This window comes from Somniosus microcephalus, chromosome 11 (assembly GCF_052327205.1).
Source record: "Somniosus microcephalus isolate GS21.2 chromosome 11, FLI_Smic_1.0, whole genome shotgun sequence".
NCBI classification, from domain to species: Eukaryota; Metazoa; Chordata; class Chondrichthyes; order Squaliformes; family Somniosidae; genus Somniosus; species Somniosus microcephalus.
This window is the reverse complement of record NC_140997.1, coordinates 11334708-11352213: the sequence shown is the minus strand read 5'-3', so window position 1 is coordinate 11352213 and position 17506 is coordinate 11334708. Positions and strand designations below refer to the sequence as shown.

The following is a 17506-nucleotide window of genomic DNA, read 5'->3' as shown; positions in this document are numbered from 1 at the left end:
TGCACAAACACCCCCTCTCTGTTCTTGCACCCCCTTTAAAATTGTACCATTTAGCTTGTATTGTCTCTCCTCATTCTTCCTACCAAAATGTATCACCTTGCACTTTTCTGCGTTAAACTTCATCTGCCATGTGCCTGCCCATTCTACCAGCCTATTACTACCTTCCTCGCTGTTTACTACACGTCCAAGTTTTGTGTCATAAGCAATGCCTGGATTTCAAAATTCTCATCCTTGTTTTCAAATCACTCCATGGCCTCGCCCTTCCATATCTCGAACATCCTCCAGCCTCACAACGCCCCCCCCCCCCCCACCCAGAGATATCTGCACTCCTCTAATTCTGCCCTCTTGATCATCCCGGATTATAATCGCTCAATCATTGGTGGCCGTGCCTTCAGTTGCCTAGGCTCGAAGCTCTGGAATTCCCTGCCTAAACCTCTCCGCCTCTCTACCCTCTGTTAAGGCGCTCCTTAAAATCTACCTCTTTGACCAAGCTTTTGGTCATCTGCCCTAATTTCTCCTTATATGGCTCGGTGCCAAATTTTTGTCGTCTCATAATAATCCTGTGAAGCGCCATGGGACATTTTACTACGTTAAAAGCGCTATATAAATACAAGTTGTTGCTGTTGTCATCTGCAAATTTTGAAATTGTGCCTTGTACCCCCCAAGTCATTAATGTATATCAAAAACAGCAGTGGTCCTAGTACTGAACCCTGGGGAACACTACTGTACATCTCTCTCCGATCCAAAAACTGCCATTCACCACAACTCCGTTTTCTATCCCTCAGCCAATGTTGTATCCATGCTGCTACTGCCCCTTTTATCCCATGGACTTCAATTTTGCTAACAAGCCTAATAAGTGGTACTTTATTCTGTTAATTTTGCTTATTGCTTGCTGTTCAACATGATTTGACATCATTTGTGCTGTATTTGCTAGTACCCCCAGATCGTTTTCAACTTCACTTTTCCCTATTATTAAACTTGAGACATCTGTTTTTCCTTCCATTCTGTTATCTTGCATGTTTCTGTACAGGATTTTATCTTCCACAGTTTGTCCCATTTACAGATTTTATCTATCTCCTTTTTTAGGTGCTTCCTCTGATTGCCCCCTAGTTTAGTGTTTATCTGGGAATTTGATCAATTTGCACTGGGTTTCGGAATTCAAGTGATTAACATAGATTAGGAACAATAGGGGCCCCAGGATGAACCTTGGCAGTACTTATCTCTCCCCTCCCATCACTCCTCTAACTGTTAAGTAGCAGATAAACACTACCCCATGGATAGAAGAATTCAGTAAGTGAATCAATCAGTACAACTTTGACGTGCCTTCTGGCAGCCTGGGATTGTTAATTGTTTGCACTTTTGGCTGGGGAAGTGTGTGTGATGAGGTTGGAGGGTGACGGACAAATCGGTCACTGGAAGCTGGGATTCTGCCTGCTCAGTTCCAGATAACCCTGCAAATCAAAACCCTAATGGAGAGGGGGACCTGGCTGGAAGATTACCAGTATTCTGTGCTGGTAAATTGCATTGTTTTAGCTGGTAAAACTTCAGCACACACTTGGGATACTTAAGCCTTGGGTTTTGCCCAAATGTTCCTAAACTCTAAGGGCTTAGATAGGTTGGGTATGTTCCTAAGGGGAGAGAGTGTGCAGCACTCAATATTGGGCAAACAGAAACTCTATTGGTGTGGATTTCTTACTACCTCGATTTTGTAGCTTCTAAGCATGATCAGTGTCTGTGCACGTCCAACACCAGGCTAACCGAATAAAAAGCAGGGCCAAGAAATAAAAAGCTATTTCTCCTGCTCAAGTCTCCCACTCTGATCTCGGCCTCTTAGACTGTTTCAATGTAAACTCAAGGAACAGCATCTCATCTTTCAATTAGGCTTCTGGACTCAACATGGTAATTTCAATAATTTCAGACCATAGCCTCTACTCCCATTTTATTTGGACAGCTGATGCTGATTCTTCTATTCCCATTTACACCTCTTCTGGACCCATCTTTTGTTTCTTTACTTGTCCCATTGCCACCCCCTTTTTGCCTTGCACCATCATCCCTTTTGTCATTCAATCTCTCCTGCCTTTCACCCCATCATAGACCTTCCCTTTTGTGTTTCCTCCCATCCCCCTTTTCCCTGCCTCTGTACTTACTTCAACCCTCTTACATCTGTAACATTTTCCAGTTCTGACGAAAGGTCATCGACCTGAAATGTTAACTCTGTTTCTCTCTCCACAGATGCTGCCTGGCCTGCTAGAGTATTTCCAGCATTTCCTGTTTTTATTTCAAGTCAGAACCTTGTTTCTCTCGGATATCAAAGGGAGTTGGGAGAACCTGTACAGAAACAAGCAAAATATATTGTTGGTGAAAAATTTATGTTGGCAAATATCCCTTGAAGATCTTTGCACATTAAGAAGTTACATCTTTATGCAACAGAAAATGGGGGAGATGGTTGACAAATTGATATTTATTAGATTTGTGATTATTACCTAGAAAACCATTTTCCCTTCAAAATTTCTTAACAGAAGCACTACACAAACAGCCAACTTATTCCAGGTGAGAGCAGTCTGACTTTGTTTTCTTCCCTTCCTATAATATTTTTTAAAACAATTTTAGCTTGAAACAGCACAATGTTACCACAAAGTCTGGTGCACAATTTGCAATTTCACACAGGTTTTTATGACTTGGGATGGAAATTGTACAGCAATGCAAACAATACATTGCTGCTTTGCAGCCCAGTGTAAAAAAGAAACTTTTTTTTACTGGGATACTTTAATGCAGACAGCACAAGCATTATTCATTATCCTGTATGTTTGTATACAGTATGGAAGATATCCTGTATGTTTGTATACAGTATGGAAGATATACTAATAACTAGGAGACTTCAATAAAAATGTAAATCCCTGATAGAAATCAAATAATATTGCAGCACACAAATTCTGTGGCTTGACATTTTTCTAACAGGTTTATACAGCAAATTCCATCCTCACATTGAAGCTGGCATTTACAGCACTCCAGCACAAATGTAGCAGTGGAAACTCTAAATTTCATTCTGTAGATATATTGGTGGAACCTGCTCATCTTTATCCGAGAACTGGAAACTTAAAAGTTGAGTGGGACACTTTGTGTCAAAAATTCTGTGCCCTCCCGGTTTAGGTAGCCACAACATTTAAAAAAAACTATCCAACCTGATAAGAGAAATTGCTTTATTGTCCCCTATAGCTCTATTGAGAGTCATTTCAAGTTGGGCAGTAGTTGAACTAATCTTCTTCTTCTTAGGCAGTCCCTCGGAACCGAGGATGAATTGCTTCCACATTAAAAATGAGTTCGCAGGTGACCGATGAGTCCAATGCGGGACCTACAGTCTCTGTCACAGGTGGGGCAGACGGTGGTTGAAGGGGCGGGTGGGTGGGGTGCTTGGGTTGACGTGCGCTCCTTGCGCTTGGCTTCCGCTTGCTCCCGGCGAAGAGACTCGAGGTGCTCGGCACCTTCCCGGATGCTTCTCCTCCACTTTGTGCGGTCTTGGGCCAGGGATTCCCAGGTGTCAGTGGGGATGTTACACTTTTTCAAGGAGGCTTTGAGGGTGTCCTTGAAGCGTTTCCTCTGCCCACCTGGGGCTCTCTTGCCGTGCCGGAGCTCCGAATAGAGCGCTTGTTTTGGGAGTCTCGTATCGGGCATGCGGACAATGTGACCTGTCCATCGGAGCTGATTGAGCGTGGTCAGAGCTTCGATGCTGGGGAAGTTGGCCTGAGCAAGAACACTGACGTTGGTGCGCCTATCCTGCCAATGGATTTGCAGGATCTTGCGGAGGCAGCGTTGGTGGTACCTCTCCAGTGCTTTGAGGTGCCTGCTGTACATGGTCCATGTCTCTGAGGCATACAGCAGGGCAGGTATCACTGCTGCCCTGTAGACCATGAGCTTAGTGCCGGGTTTGAGGTCCTGGTCTTCAAACACTCTCTTCCTCAGGCGACCAAAGGCTGCACTGGCACACTGAAGGCGGTGTTGGACTTCGTCGTCGACGTCTGCCCTTGTTGACAGTAGGCTCCTGAGGTATGGAAAGTGGTCCACGTTGTCCAAGGCCTTGTCGTGGATTTTGATAATCGGGGGGCAGTACTGTGTGGCGGGGGCAGGTCGGTAGAGGGCCTTTGTCTTACAGATGTTTAGTGTAAGGCCTATGCTCTCGTATGCTTCTGTGAAGGTGTTTACGATGGTTTGGAGTTCGACCTCCGAGTGAGCGCAGACGCAAGCATCGTCTGCATACTGTAATTCGATGACAGAGGATGGGACGACCTTGGATCTGGACTGGAGGTGACGGAGGTTGAACAGTTTCCCGTTTGTTCTCTAAATTAGCTCCACTCCAGTGGGGAGCTTACTGAGGGTGAGATGGAGCATTGCAGCAAGGAAGATTGAGAAGAGCGTTGGTGCGATGACACAGCCTTGCTTGACCCCGGTTCGTACGTGAATTGGGTCTGTGGTGGAACCGTTGGTCAGGATCACGGCTTGCATGTCGTCGTGAAGCAGGCGGAGGATAGTGACAAACTTTTGAGGGCAGCCGAATTTGAGGAGGACACTCCATAATCCCTCACGGTTGACAGTGTCGAAGGCCTCTGTGAGATCAAAGAAGGCCATGTACAGTGGTTGGTGCTGTTCCCTGCATTTCTCTTGTATTTGACGTGCGGTGAAGATCATGTCCATTGTGCCCCTTAGTGGGCGGAATCCGCATTGTGACTCTGGGAGGAGCTCTTCGGCCACTGGGAGAAGGCGATTGAGGAGGATTCTTGCGATGACTTTCCCTGTGGCAGATAGCAGGGAAACTCCTCTGTAATTACCGCAATCGGACTTGTCACCTTTCTTGAAGATGGTCACAATTACTATTACAATTAAGTTGAACTAATAGTCATCTGACATCAGCCATAGGAAGCACTACCACTGAACCAATAGGCATTGACAGCTTTTTCATTCCAAGATCCCAATTTAAATTGGTTAAAGAAAAAAAAGACATGCATTTATATTCATTTTCATGACCTCAGGATGTCCCAAAGCGCTTTACAGCAAATGAATTATTTTTTGAAGTGTAGTCACTGTTGTAATGTAGGAAATGCGGCAGAGAGTTTGTGCACAGCAAGCTCCCACAAATAGCAATGAGCTAATAACCAGATAATCTGTTTTAGTGACATTGATTGAGGGATAAATATTGGCCAGAACACTGGGGATAACTCCCCTGCTCATCTTCAACAAAATAATGCGATGGGATCTTTTACATCCACCTGAGAGTAGATGGTGCCTCGGTTTAATGTCTCATCCGAAAGACGGTTAAATTACGCAAATGAAAGCTATTTCTCCACATTACAGTTTGTATTTGAAGTGTATTTTTTTTAAAACATGGTCCCTTAACTTCTTGTCATTACCTGGCTGCACAATTGTCCTTGATGGTAATGGCATCAGACTGTGCCCATCAGATCAAAGTAGAGTGGTAAATGTTATCTCTCAATCAATCTCTCATGACTTTAGGTTGAGTGACACGCATGTGCAAACGCACATATACACACATAGAATATGCAGAGAAAATGTGGGCTCCAAGAGTTAATCATTCTCATTTTAAGAAAATCATCCACATCTTTCTCCTTTACACAACACGCTTGAGCAATCTGTCCATGACAGAATGATATGGGAAGACTCATTTACTTCAAATCTCGACCAGACAAGGCAGAAACTCTCAGTGCCAAGTGAATATGTTGCTGTTTCCAGTCATATAACTTCCACATTTATTCAGGCCAATGGTTTTCATACTTTCTACACATTGCCAGATTAACTGTGCATACCACCCATGTACTTTGTGAAAAGTTGCAGATGAAAAAAATGTAAATAGAATTAAACCTCAAACTTGAAGTCTATTTGATGTAATTCCACTTTTATATTGATTAAGCAACACAGATCCGACAACTTATTTAAACTGCAGTCTTGTTATTGCAGATTTCTGCTTAGTGCAGCAGTTCCATTTAACGATACTGCCTTCTGCTCTTCAATCTCCACAACTCTAACGCTATAAATAGACACTAATACAGTACGTGAATGAACTAAAAAAGCAAACTAAAAGCTAAAAGCATTCAAGCCATTCAAGAATTACTGTTTTTATCCATTTACTCACCAAAGAAGGATGCCAGACTTTTGACCCTTGCAAACATGAAGTCACCAACATCGGTGGACAGCTCCCTACCCAATTCAGGGGCATGGAGGAAGGAGGACGGGCATAACAGCTTTCCATAAAAGATAATCAGTCAATAATGTCACCGAGTAGTCAAGGCGGCTGTAATTCCCTCTACGCTAAGTGTGTTTAGGTGCATAACATGTAGCCTTGTGCGCCACAGAAAAAGTATAAATCAACGTTTCCACTGATTTGCATACATTTCAAGCTGCAATACTAACGGTTGTAGTTGTAGGTGTACAACCCTCCAAGATCTCTGTGCTCCTCCAATTCTGACCTCTTACGCATCCACGATTTTCTTTGCGCCACTATTGGAGGCCGTGCCTTCAGCTGTCTCGGCCCTCAGCTCTGGAATTCTCTCCCTAAACCTCTCCGCCTCTCCTTCCTCCTCTAAAATGCTCCTTAATACCTACCTTATTGACCAACCTGTCCCAATATCTATATGTGGCTCACTGTTAAATTTTGTTTGATAATCGCTCCCGTGAAGCACCTTGGGACGTTGTACTACGTTAAAGGCGCTATATAAATGCGATTTCAAGTTTATCCACCAATAAGGCAATAATGCTACAAACAGACCCTTTCAAAGCCTCAATGCTCATGAAATTCAAGCAAGACAAACCAGCAAGTCCAAATAGAACCAAGTTGCCTGGATTTTGTGGGTTGACTATGGCTCATACACCATGCAACATCCTCCGTGACTGTGAGCATGGACACGTCATCCCTCCTTGTCCTCCTCTATTTCTCGCAGAGTTCAATATGGTTGACCAACTCTGTGGCACTACCCTTGCATGGCTCCCTTCCTACTTATCTGGATGAAGTCAAGACATCTCCAGAAATGGCTTCTCTTCCAGTCCCTCCCCATAACATTACCCCTGGAAAGCCCAAGGACCTATACTCGGTATGCTGACGGCACCCATCTCTACCATTCCACTACAACCACTTCCTTGCTGTTGGACTGCCTGTCCGACATCAAATCTTAGATGAGTTACAAACTTCAGCTGAACATCAGAAAAACTGATGCCACAAACTTCAATCCCTTGTCACTGATGTCATTGCATTCTCTGGGCACTCACCCAGGCTGAAGAAAGCAGTGTGCAATCTTAGCATCATGTTTGACCTTGACTGTAACTTCAAATCCCACATTCTCTCGTTTGAAAAGACTTCTTACTTTCACCTCCGCAACACTGCCCCTGCCACTAACAGCCTTTTCCATAATCTTGTCATCTCCCAAATCTATTAGTCCAATGTTCTGCATGCTGGCTTCCCAGAATCTGCTCTTTAAAAACTCCAACTTGTCCAAACTACAGCTGTTTGCATCCTGCCCTGCACAATGTCTCACTCGCCCATTGTCCTATCCTCGCTGACCTATACTAGCTCTGTCCGTCAACACATCCGACCAAGTCCTTGTCCACAACTTCAAATCACTATAGCCTTGCTCCACCTCCCGCATACTTCTGTTCTCCCATTGTGCATTCCCCTGTCCCTTGACTGCATCCACGGTAGAACTTTCAGTCACCTTGGTCTTGTTCTTCCTTATAGATCTTTTACCTTCTACTTCTCTGTCCTCCTTTAAGAAACGTCATAAAACAGAAGGAAAGTGAACAGATTTGTAAAGATTTCCAGAAGGTAGAGGATGGAAGGATGGTATTGGAATAGTCGAGTCTAGAGATGACAAAGGCATGGATGAGAGTTTCAGCAGCAAAGATAGGGGCAGAAGCAGGCAAAGTTACAGAGGCAGAAGTAGGCAGTCTTTGCGATGAAGATAATGAAAAGGATACAGAGTTGGAAGCTCAGCTTGTGGCCAAATAGGATGCCTAGATTAACCTGAGACACTGGCCAGGGAGGGTGAAGGAGTCAGTGGTGAGGGTACGGAGTTTGTGGTGGGCCAAAAACTGTGGGGGAAAAAAAAGGAGGTTGGAGATGGAGCGGTAGTTTGCAAGGACAGAGGGGTCGAGGGGAATCCTTCAAGGAAGGGAGCTTGCCACCCTACCCAGTTTGGCATATACATGATGACTCTAGTCCATACTCTGCCCTCTGAAGTGATTTAGCAAGCCACTCAATTGTAAACCACTGCAAAACAAAGAATAAGGCCCACCCCAGAGCAACATAAAATAGGCAATAAACATGGCCTTGCCATATCCAGAGAACATTATATATATTATACTAGCTGGGGAGCCCCGCATTGCGAGGGCAATTTTGGGGCACTTGGTCTCCCTGCCCCTGTGTGTCCCCCCTCTCCGTCATGTCCTATCCCTCCCTCCCCTCCCCTCCTCTCCCTCCACTCCCCCTCCCCTCCTCTCCCTCCCTCCCGTCTCCCTCCCTCCCCTCCCCCACCCCCTCCCCTCCCCTCGCCCACCCCCCTCTGTCCCTCTCTCCGGCCCCTCCCCCTGCCTAGCGCCTGAGGTCCGGTGCCGTTGCGATAGCGGCCGTGCGGGGCCTAGCGCTTAAGGCGCGGTCGGGTTGTGAGGCCGGGACGGACCGGAGCTGAGGTCCCCCGCGTATCGCGCGGCTGATCTCAGTCACGCTTTAGCGGTCGAGGGCATCCTTGGGTTGTTCCCAAGCGACACAAACTAGGTTAGATAACTACTTCATCACTCATTTAACTCTAAGTGCATGGGGAGCAACTTTAACCTAACTCACTGGATGGGAAACCCACGTGATCGGGTGGAACTGCGATTCTACACCCTACCCAATTATACTTTCCACTCACTTCAATGGAGAGTAAAATCGGGTGTGATATAAAACCAGCATTGCCCCCAATCCTGTTAGTTACCCAATAGGAGGGGTAGGTTAAAATTACCCCCTTAGTGTCACATTGTGTAGCAAATCGGGTTTGCAAAACATTCCAACATCAATTTTAGATGCATCATTTAGACTGAAAAATGTGTTTGCATTTTAGATAGTGTTTGAAGGATAGAATATGGTTGTGGTTCCCTCTAGCCACTGGGATACACCCTTCAAAGTTTTTTCTCATATATATGTGACCTCTGGTTTACTCTAGTACAGCTTACATTTCTAACAGTTTTGGGAAAGGGGAAGAGGAGATTGGGAAGGTATATTCAACTATGGATAGATCTACCATACTGCTAGATTATCATTGGAGCACGTAGTGCTTTGTCATGGGAAGTCGTTGAGGCAAAGACCTTTTGATCTTTTAAGTTAAAATGCATAATGTTTGAAGCAAAGGAAGATACAGGGCTAATGTGGAAGAGCAGGACAGTAAGATTAGTTTTGGATTACTCTAGCAAAGGCCCCATACAGACATGATGGGCTGAATGGCCTCCAATGGTGCTGGTACCCTTGAATTGTCATTGTGGCTCAGTCAGTAACATTCTTACTTCTCAGTCAGAAGGTTGTCAGTTTGATCCCCACACCAGCATATAACCTATAATGACAATCCAGTGCAGTACTTTGGAGGAGACATTAAAGATTTCATGCACTATTCAAAAGAGTGGTGCGGTGCCCCGGTATCTAGGTCAACATTTCTCCTCAATCATCGAAACGCCACCAAAAAACAGATTAATGGTCTTTCATCTCATTGCTGTTTGAGGGAAACAGCATTTTGCTGTGTGCACAATGGCTGCCATGTTTGCTTCCATAAGTCACCGCACTTCAAAATAACTCATTGTGAATTGCTTTCAGATGTTCATGAGAGACATGATAAAGTGCCATATAAATGCAAGTCTTTCTTTTCAAGTCTTTTCATGAGGTGTCGCAGTGAATAATCTATATGCTGACAATGTCATCTACTATTCCAGCTGATACAAGTCTTATAGCTGCAATCATGGCTAGCTCTATTAAAATAGACATCAGTAGATGATTAAAATAGATGCCTGTATTTATACCGACATGAATTAAACACAACATTTTAAAATCATTAAGGTTGAATCTTAATGAGCCATTTCTGCAAGAGGAACAGTTCGGTTAAACGCTAGTTTCTGAGCTACAGAATTACGAGGCGTTTATCACGCAAGAAATTGCTCTCTGGGAAACAGCGAACGTCTATCTTTTCAGGCAGCTAGTAGTCTTCAGGTGCTGTATGTTGCATTTATGCCCAACTTATATCTCCAAGAAGTCACTTCTCTTACTTATATTTCAAAATCTGACATTACCCTAGCTTCTACACCACTCTGTCAGCCCATAATTGAACTAAAGCACATGTCTTTCCTAAAACATATATACATATGTCCAACAGAAGAGATGATGCAGACAGTGGAAAATAAAAGCAAAATATGTGGGAAATACGCATCTACAGGTCAAAAGGCATCTACAGTAACCAATCTTTGCTCTTTTCAGATGCTGTGTATTTCTAGCATTTTCTGTTTTGGTGCGAGTATTAAGACCACTGTGTCAGCCAATGAGTTTGAGGTGGGAGTTACAGCAGTGTATTTTACAGGAAACAGAGCCTATTTACTTAGCAAACATAGACTATTTAAACAGAGTTTCTACGCACTACAGCAAACAGAACTCATGGCCGAAACTACAGTAGTCTCCCTATAAAAGCAGGATTATTTCTCCAGCAAAATGCGGTAAGTGGAGGATGTTACATAACAGAAATTATGTCCGGTCTCCAGGCATGATTGATGGGGAATCATCTCCATTCTGGCCGGGACTTGTGGTGTCACGATATGCAGATTTTCTGTTTTTGTGTACATCCACTACAGACAATATCCCTAGTGATATCTCAATTTTAATCAATTACCAAACTATACTGAGATATCAAACACCTTCCACACCAGCATGCAACACATGCCAGTCCATCGGACTGAACTCTGATTAATACTTGAAACTATGAATTGGAACCAGTTACAAATTTTAGTAATTCTCTTGAGTCATCGGTCTCCCGGTAAGTGGACTTGTCTCTCTCATGATCAGGCTTTGGTGAGTTCAACCCACACTACCGTCTGAATTTAAACTATTAGTTCTGTTGCCAGGCTGTTAATGCAGTTTGGACTCACCAGTCACAAGCACTGCTTCATCAAAACCTAAATCCAATGCATTGTCCAATAGATCATGAGCTTCAGGCTTTTTATTTGCATTTGTCTGCAATAACATAAGCCCCTTCAGTGCAAGAAAATATCATCTTTAAGGGTCATGGCTACATTCTTCAACAAAGTACTCTCTAAGCCATTCCATCTCTACCTGCCAAATTTCAAAATGACTGACAGCCTCCTTGTGTTCAAAGTGGCAGGTGCCAAGGTACAGTAGTATGTTTGTTTTAGAATGCTATAAATTAGCACACACATACACTTATGCGGTTTTTAACTAAGTCCATAATGTCACGTTTTAAAACAACAAAGAAAATCAGCAGCCAGCTTGGCTCAGTGGTAGCGCTCTTGCCAAAGTCAGACATTTGTGGGTTTGGGGGGCATACCGGGGGACTTGACTGCTAAACTGAGGGAGTGCTGCATTGTCAGAGGTGCCCACCTTCGGAGCGAGATGTTGAGCCGAGGTCCAGTCTGCCTGATCAGCTGGATGCTAAAGTTGAAATGAGAAGATGGTATGATTGGTATTCTGGAAGGATGGCATCAAATGGGCTGAACCTAACTTAGTCCTAATTCTTTAAATAAAAACACTTGTTTTTTGGCATCATTCATTCTCTATCATCCCTGACAAGGTAAACAAGAATACAATCAAGCGAGTCATATATTGGTCTATATATATGCTGAAGGGAAGTGTGGCATAAGAAATTAGACGTACCACACTACTCTCAAATGTTAAAACTTTTTAAACAAAAATAAATCCACAAACAACCAACAGACTGACAGGTTCATTAGCCAACCAGGTCTGAAACACTGATAATCAGCAGTACTCTGGTAGGAAATAATTATTGCAAGAACTGAACAATTAACAAAATTGATTAATAAACAAAATATAGTCTTAAGCCCCGACAATTTTCCTAATCCTTGACAATGCACATTACGCAGTTTCCATGTGCTGTTTCTGTAAAGCTCTCAACAATTTTTCTTCTTTTGTTCAACACTTTAAGCTGTTTATTATATTTACATAAGTCTGATTGTTTTAAACTGCATTGTTGTTTTACAAGGTAGATTCTAAACACCATGTTGCAGCCCTGATTAACTGTATTTCAATGCAGCTTATTAAAAACAATCATAAAATGCCAGCTCTTTCCAGCGTAAAGCTTCAGGATAAGCAACTAATTGTTTTTTTTTTTAAAAACATACACATTAATTCTCTTTACAAACCATTATACTGAATGGTGCTGATAACACTCGCTGGCATCGCCATTACCACAACAATAGTACAACTTGATAGGACACACATTCAGGTGTCACAACATATCTATCCATTTGCACAGCTCAGGTCCTGGGATGAATACAATAAAGAGCACAATCATAATGTAGAAGAATGTGACACCTTTACTGAATAATTCAGGAATTTGGGAGGGAAAGAGTTTGTTTCTAATTTATTTTATGCTTTCTCATATTTCTCCTCATTCAGGTCTCCTTGGGTCACACATCATTGCCCAAATGGCGATGCACACAATCTATTCTCAGGCCTCTTACAATGTTGTTCCTCATCGTCCAACTAGTAGTTCTGTGAAAGCAGTCCAAGTTGATTCTTCCTCCAGACAGGGAAACACTTGACTCTAACGTGGAAACTGAGATTGGGAAATCAGTGTGTGGGTAACTGTCCTGCCACTCTGGAGCATCAAAGAGCTAAACTGCTGTGCCATCCCAACAGTGGGATTTCTGTTCCCAACGACTGCAATTCATCTAGATATTTGCAGCAGAATGAAGGTACAAGAATGGATATCAACAACAACTTGCATTTCTATAGTGCCTTTAATGTAGTAAAAACGTCTAAAGGCGCTTCACAGGAACGATATCAGACAAAATATAACACCTAACCACATAAAGATGATCAAATGCTTCAAAAAGGTAGGTTTTAAGGAGCGACTTAAAGGAGGAGAGAGGTGGAGAGGTTTAGGGAGGGAATTGTAGAGCTTAGCGCCTCGGCAGCTGAAGGCACGGCTGCCAATGGTAGAGTGATGCGCAAGAGGCCAGGACTGGAGGAACATCGAGATCTCAGAGGGTTGTAGGGCTGGAGGAGGTTACAGAGATAGGGAGGGGTGAGGCCATGGAGGGATTTGAACACAAGGATAAGAATTTTAAAATCGAGATGTTGTTAGACCGGGAGCCAATGTAGGTCAGCGAGCACAGGGGTGATGGGTGAACAGGACTTGGTACAACAGAGTTTTGGATAAGCTCACGTTTATGGAGGGTGGTAGGTGGGTGGCCAGCCAGCAGAGCACTGGAACAGTCGAGTCTAGTGTTAACAAAGGCATGGATGAGGGTTTCAGCAGCAGATGGGCTGACCCTTCCTCACAGAATCACACAGAAACCCCACAATGCAGATAGAGGCCATTTCGGCCCATCGAGCCTGCACCGACACATATCCCACCCGATCCCCGTAACCCCACGTATTTAATCCCCCTAACACTAAGGGTCAATTTATCATAGCCAATCAACCTAACCTGCACATCTTTGGACTGTGGGAGGAAACCGGAGCACCCGGAGGAAACCCACGCAAACACGGGGAGAATGTGCAAACTCCACACAGTCACCCAAGGCCGGATTTGAACCCGGGTCCCTGGTGCTGTGAGGCAACAGTGCTAACCACTATGCCACCGTGCTGCCTCTCACATCAAAAGATACCTGCAATTTCCTGAGACGGTGGCAGGTTGGTGCGTGACCCCACTTGTTCAGGGACTGCCCCTCCCTCCAGAATCCGCACTCGTTCTCGGAGATGTTCGCATTCTTCCTTCAGACTCTTCTGCTCTGCCATGCGATTCTCCTTTGTCAGACTCCAGGGGTTCATACTCAAGTGAAGCACCTTTGTTTTGGTGGGATCATAGTCACCCTGAAAGGCAGGAAACTTCTGGATTAGCACTGCAAGGATGAGGATCCCAGCTACAGCACAAAAAAATTGCTTTTCAAATGCAGGTAATGTCTCAAAATACAGCTTTCTAAAAAACCCCACAAACATTACAAGGTTACCAAAGTGATCTGTTCATAGTTAATCGTATAGTTGCTTGAGTAACCCTGTAAGAGTTAAATTAGATTGAGAACAGTTGCAAAAGTGGACATATTGTTTCAACACACTCAGTAGCCCTCACTGTTAGATGCCCAATGCGTTATCATCCTGTCTATTAAAACAAAAGAGGGCACATTTATACATCAACACACCAAGGGGTTTAAAAAACAATCTCTACCATAAAAGCACACATTACTGTAAATTCACTGTTCTGTAGGTGTTAATATAAGGATGGCCTGGGTCGTCCGCTGAGGCTGCATATCTCAGTTGCACCAGAAGAAGCAAAGTGTGGGACGATTTCGCTCATGGTAAAGCCAAGACCCCCCCCACACTTTGGAATTCCCTCCCCATGCTGCACAGCCTCTCCTCCTTAAAATCCACTTCTTTGACTAAGCTTTTGGTCACCCCTCCTAATATCTCCATTCGCATCCATTTTTGTCTGATTACGCGTCTCTGAAATGCCGTAGGATGTTTTTCGATGATAAAGGCGTTATCTAAATACAAGATGTTGTTCTTGTTCTGCTCGTGTCCCCTCATTCCAGGCCCCTCAGCCACTGGTAACATCCTCTTTCTATCCGCCCTGTCCCATTCCTTCAAAATGTTAAATACCTCTATCAAATAATCTTCTTAATGATAAAGCCCCAATTTTTCAAGCCTTTCGTTGTATTTATAATTCCTCTTACTAGGCAGCATTCAAGTGAATCTGCACTGCACCCTCTCTATTGCCTGAGGATCCTTCCTATAGTGTGGAGCCCAAAACTGCACACAGTACTGCAACTGTGAACAGAGGCGGTCTTCGAACAGAACCCTACGTTACCCTGACACTGAAATTCACTATTAAAAAGAAAACAAATAGGTATTGGAGTGTTAGAATACTCCTATTTCTAATTCAACATATTGTAGGGCGTTGCATGTTGACAGACTGATTATAGTGATAGCATTATTTATAGCTACGTAGTTTAGATATATAGGACAATAGATGGCTGGCAACAACTTACAAGGCAGTAATTCAACTGAGCAGTTCAGATGACGTCAAACTGTAAAAGCTAGGCTTGAGTAATTTATGAGTGTCAACAGAATCAGAAGATTGAATTACTGCCTCAACTCCATGCCTGGCATTTGCTATTATTTTATTATGTAGCCTAAATTTACAAAAGATGTTAATTTTCAAGTTACCAATACACAATGAGTGGCGTGCAGTGGAGACAGCGAATCAAGTGAAAGCGGAATACATAGGACACTGCCAGCAGCTCTGACGGTCTGTGCATCACAAGTCTGTGACATCCAATACTGCAGTAATACCAGAGCGCGTGCGCAGGGGGGGGAAGGAGTGTGTTGGGGTTAGCTTAGCAACACATTTCTTGAAAATATATTGCCAATATATAATATCGAAACAGATTTGAAAATACACCTTGCTACTTTTTCGAGCTTTTGAAAGTAACATTCTTTTCAGTAAAGACATGTTTCAAATTGCTTTATCTGGGAGTATTGCAAAGTTTCAAAATATTAATTGTTTTTATAAAGGCCATTGGGAGTGGAACTCACCAATGCACAAAGTTAATGTTACTTTTTACAATGTCAATAAAAATGTAACGCTAAGGTATCTCTAAGCTTTTACCATATTTCAGTCATGTCTGTTGGTATGACTAGGGAGGGGTTAAATTCCAGCATCACCAGATATCTATGTGGTCAAGTGGACAGAGTCAGCGAGGGGGCTCGAAGGTAAATCACATATACAGCAGTTTCAAAGAAGTTCAAAATTACAATTTTTTGCTGGGAAACTGAATAAATAAGTACCCATCCAACTTAAGTTACTGTAAAGTAATTATACACTATGCAGGCAGCTACTCAAAATGATGGTCCAGGCAAACAGGACCATACTAGAAGTGAAGAGGGGTTAGGGGAAGAAATACCACCTACATTTCAGAGGAAGATCTTTGAACCAGATGTTCCAAAGATATGGAGCTCGAAAGCTATCAGGGGAGGCAACTGATTGGCTATACAGGTATACCATTCTTGCAACATGCCTGGAAGGTCAATTTTTACAAAATGGCTCTCCCATTCAGCACTCAATGTCAGCAGAATAGTTTGGAGTTAACCTGGAGAAGTAGCTTCCTTTTGTGGGAGAAAAAGGTCATTGTCAGATTCAGACAGGCACGAGGCTGTCCAAAGAATAAAATTTAATTTCTTGCAAACGTTAACAAATTGAAATAAATATAGAACAAACTCACAATGCCCCCAAGTGCTTCAAATCTGCTGAATTACTTTTGAATTGGTCATTGTTATGTAGGAAATATGAACTTAGATTAAATACAAGTACATGGACATGTTGTGCTAATTCGGTTTGTGTTGTAATGCTTTTTTTTTAATCTATTCTATAAAAATACCAAAATAGGTAGGTGACAAGGTTTCCTCTTTACAAAGTAATCAACCTCAACATCATGTTAAGACAGCTGGGTGCTGACTGCACCAAGGTTAACAGGGATGCATTACTCAAACCAACTGTGTGAAGGAGCGTAACTATCATTGGTAAGGAAATAGTCATTAACCAGCAGGATTTTGCATACTTTTCATTTCAACTGGGTATGTTAATATGGGTTCCCTCCAAACTGAGGCATCTCAATGACATCTACACTCACCATTTAAAACAGATATTCAAAATTGAATATAAAAAAAAAAGTTTAAAAAAAAGTTAAAGTTAATCAGGAGTATTTGTAAGGGATTTTAAAGGAATGCTAATGCAAATTCTCCCAAATAAGCTAGCCGCCAAATAAAATCACAGGGAACGTGGCCAGTATTCATTTTTTTTTATATCACAGACTGGTCGAGGATATGCATCCGTGACCAGGAAAGATGCTGATTGACGTTAACAAAATGACAGCCATTTGCAGAGAGATCTGCTGCATACATCAAAGGATTAGTTCTCTTCTGGCTTTGAGACTTGACACGTAATGAGCTCCAGTAAGCTGCCAGAAAGGAAAGGAGAAAATTCTCCTTATAGGTATGAATGATATTTAATAATTTTTCTCCATAACCGTATGGGGAGAGGGGAGGAAGAGTAATTTACACAAAGTATTTCTTCCCTCTACCACACCGCCCCCCACCCCGCCCCAATCCTACAGGGGTAAAACCCTTCTTAATTCTGATATTGATTAACCTGCTATTGCTTAACCCATTGGTTACAGCATTTGCTAGAGACACATTAGCAAGTAGCTGCTGCTGGGGCTCTTTCAAACGGTGGTTCCGAAC

At 43.1% G+C, this 17506-nt stretch overlaps 1 protein-coding gene across 1 annotated transcript in view; it reads right to left on the bottom strand.

Annotated features, from left to right (window-relative positions):
- LOC147110317 (mitotic spindle assembly checkpoint protein MAD1-like) overlaps positions 1–17506 on the bottom strand; it is a 998542-nt gene that overhangs the window by 457097 nt on the left and 523939 nt on the right. Inside the window, exon 3 of the mRNA XM_086000214.1 lies at positions 13879–14083. Within this exon, the coding sequence (XP_085856340.1) occupies positions 13879–14083 (205 nt within the window). The remainder of the gene's footprint in view (positions 1–13878; positions 14084–17506) is intronic.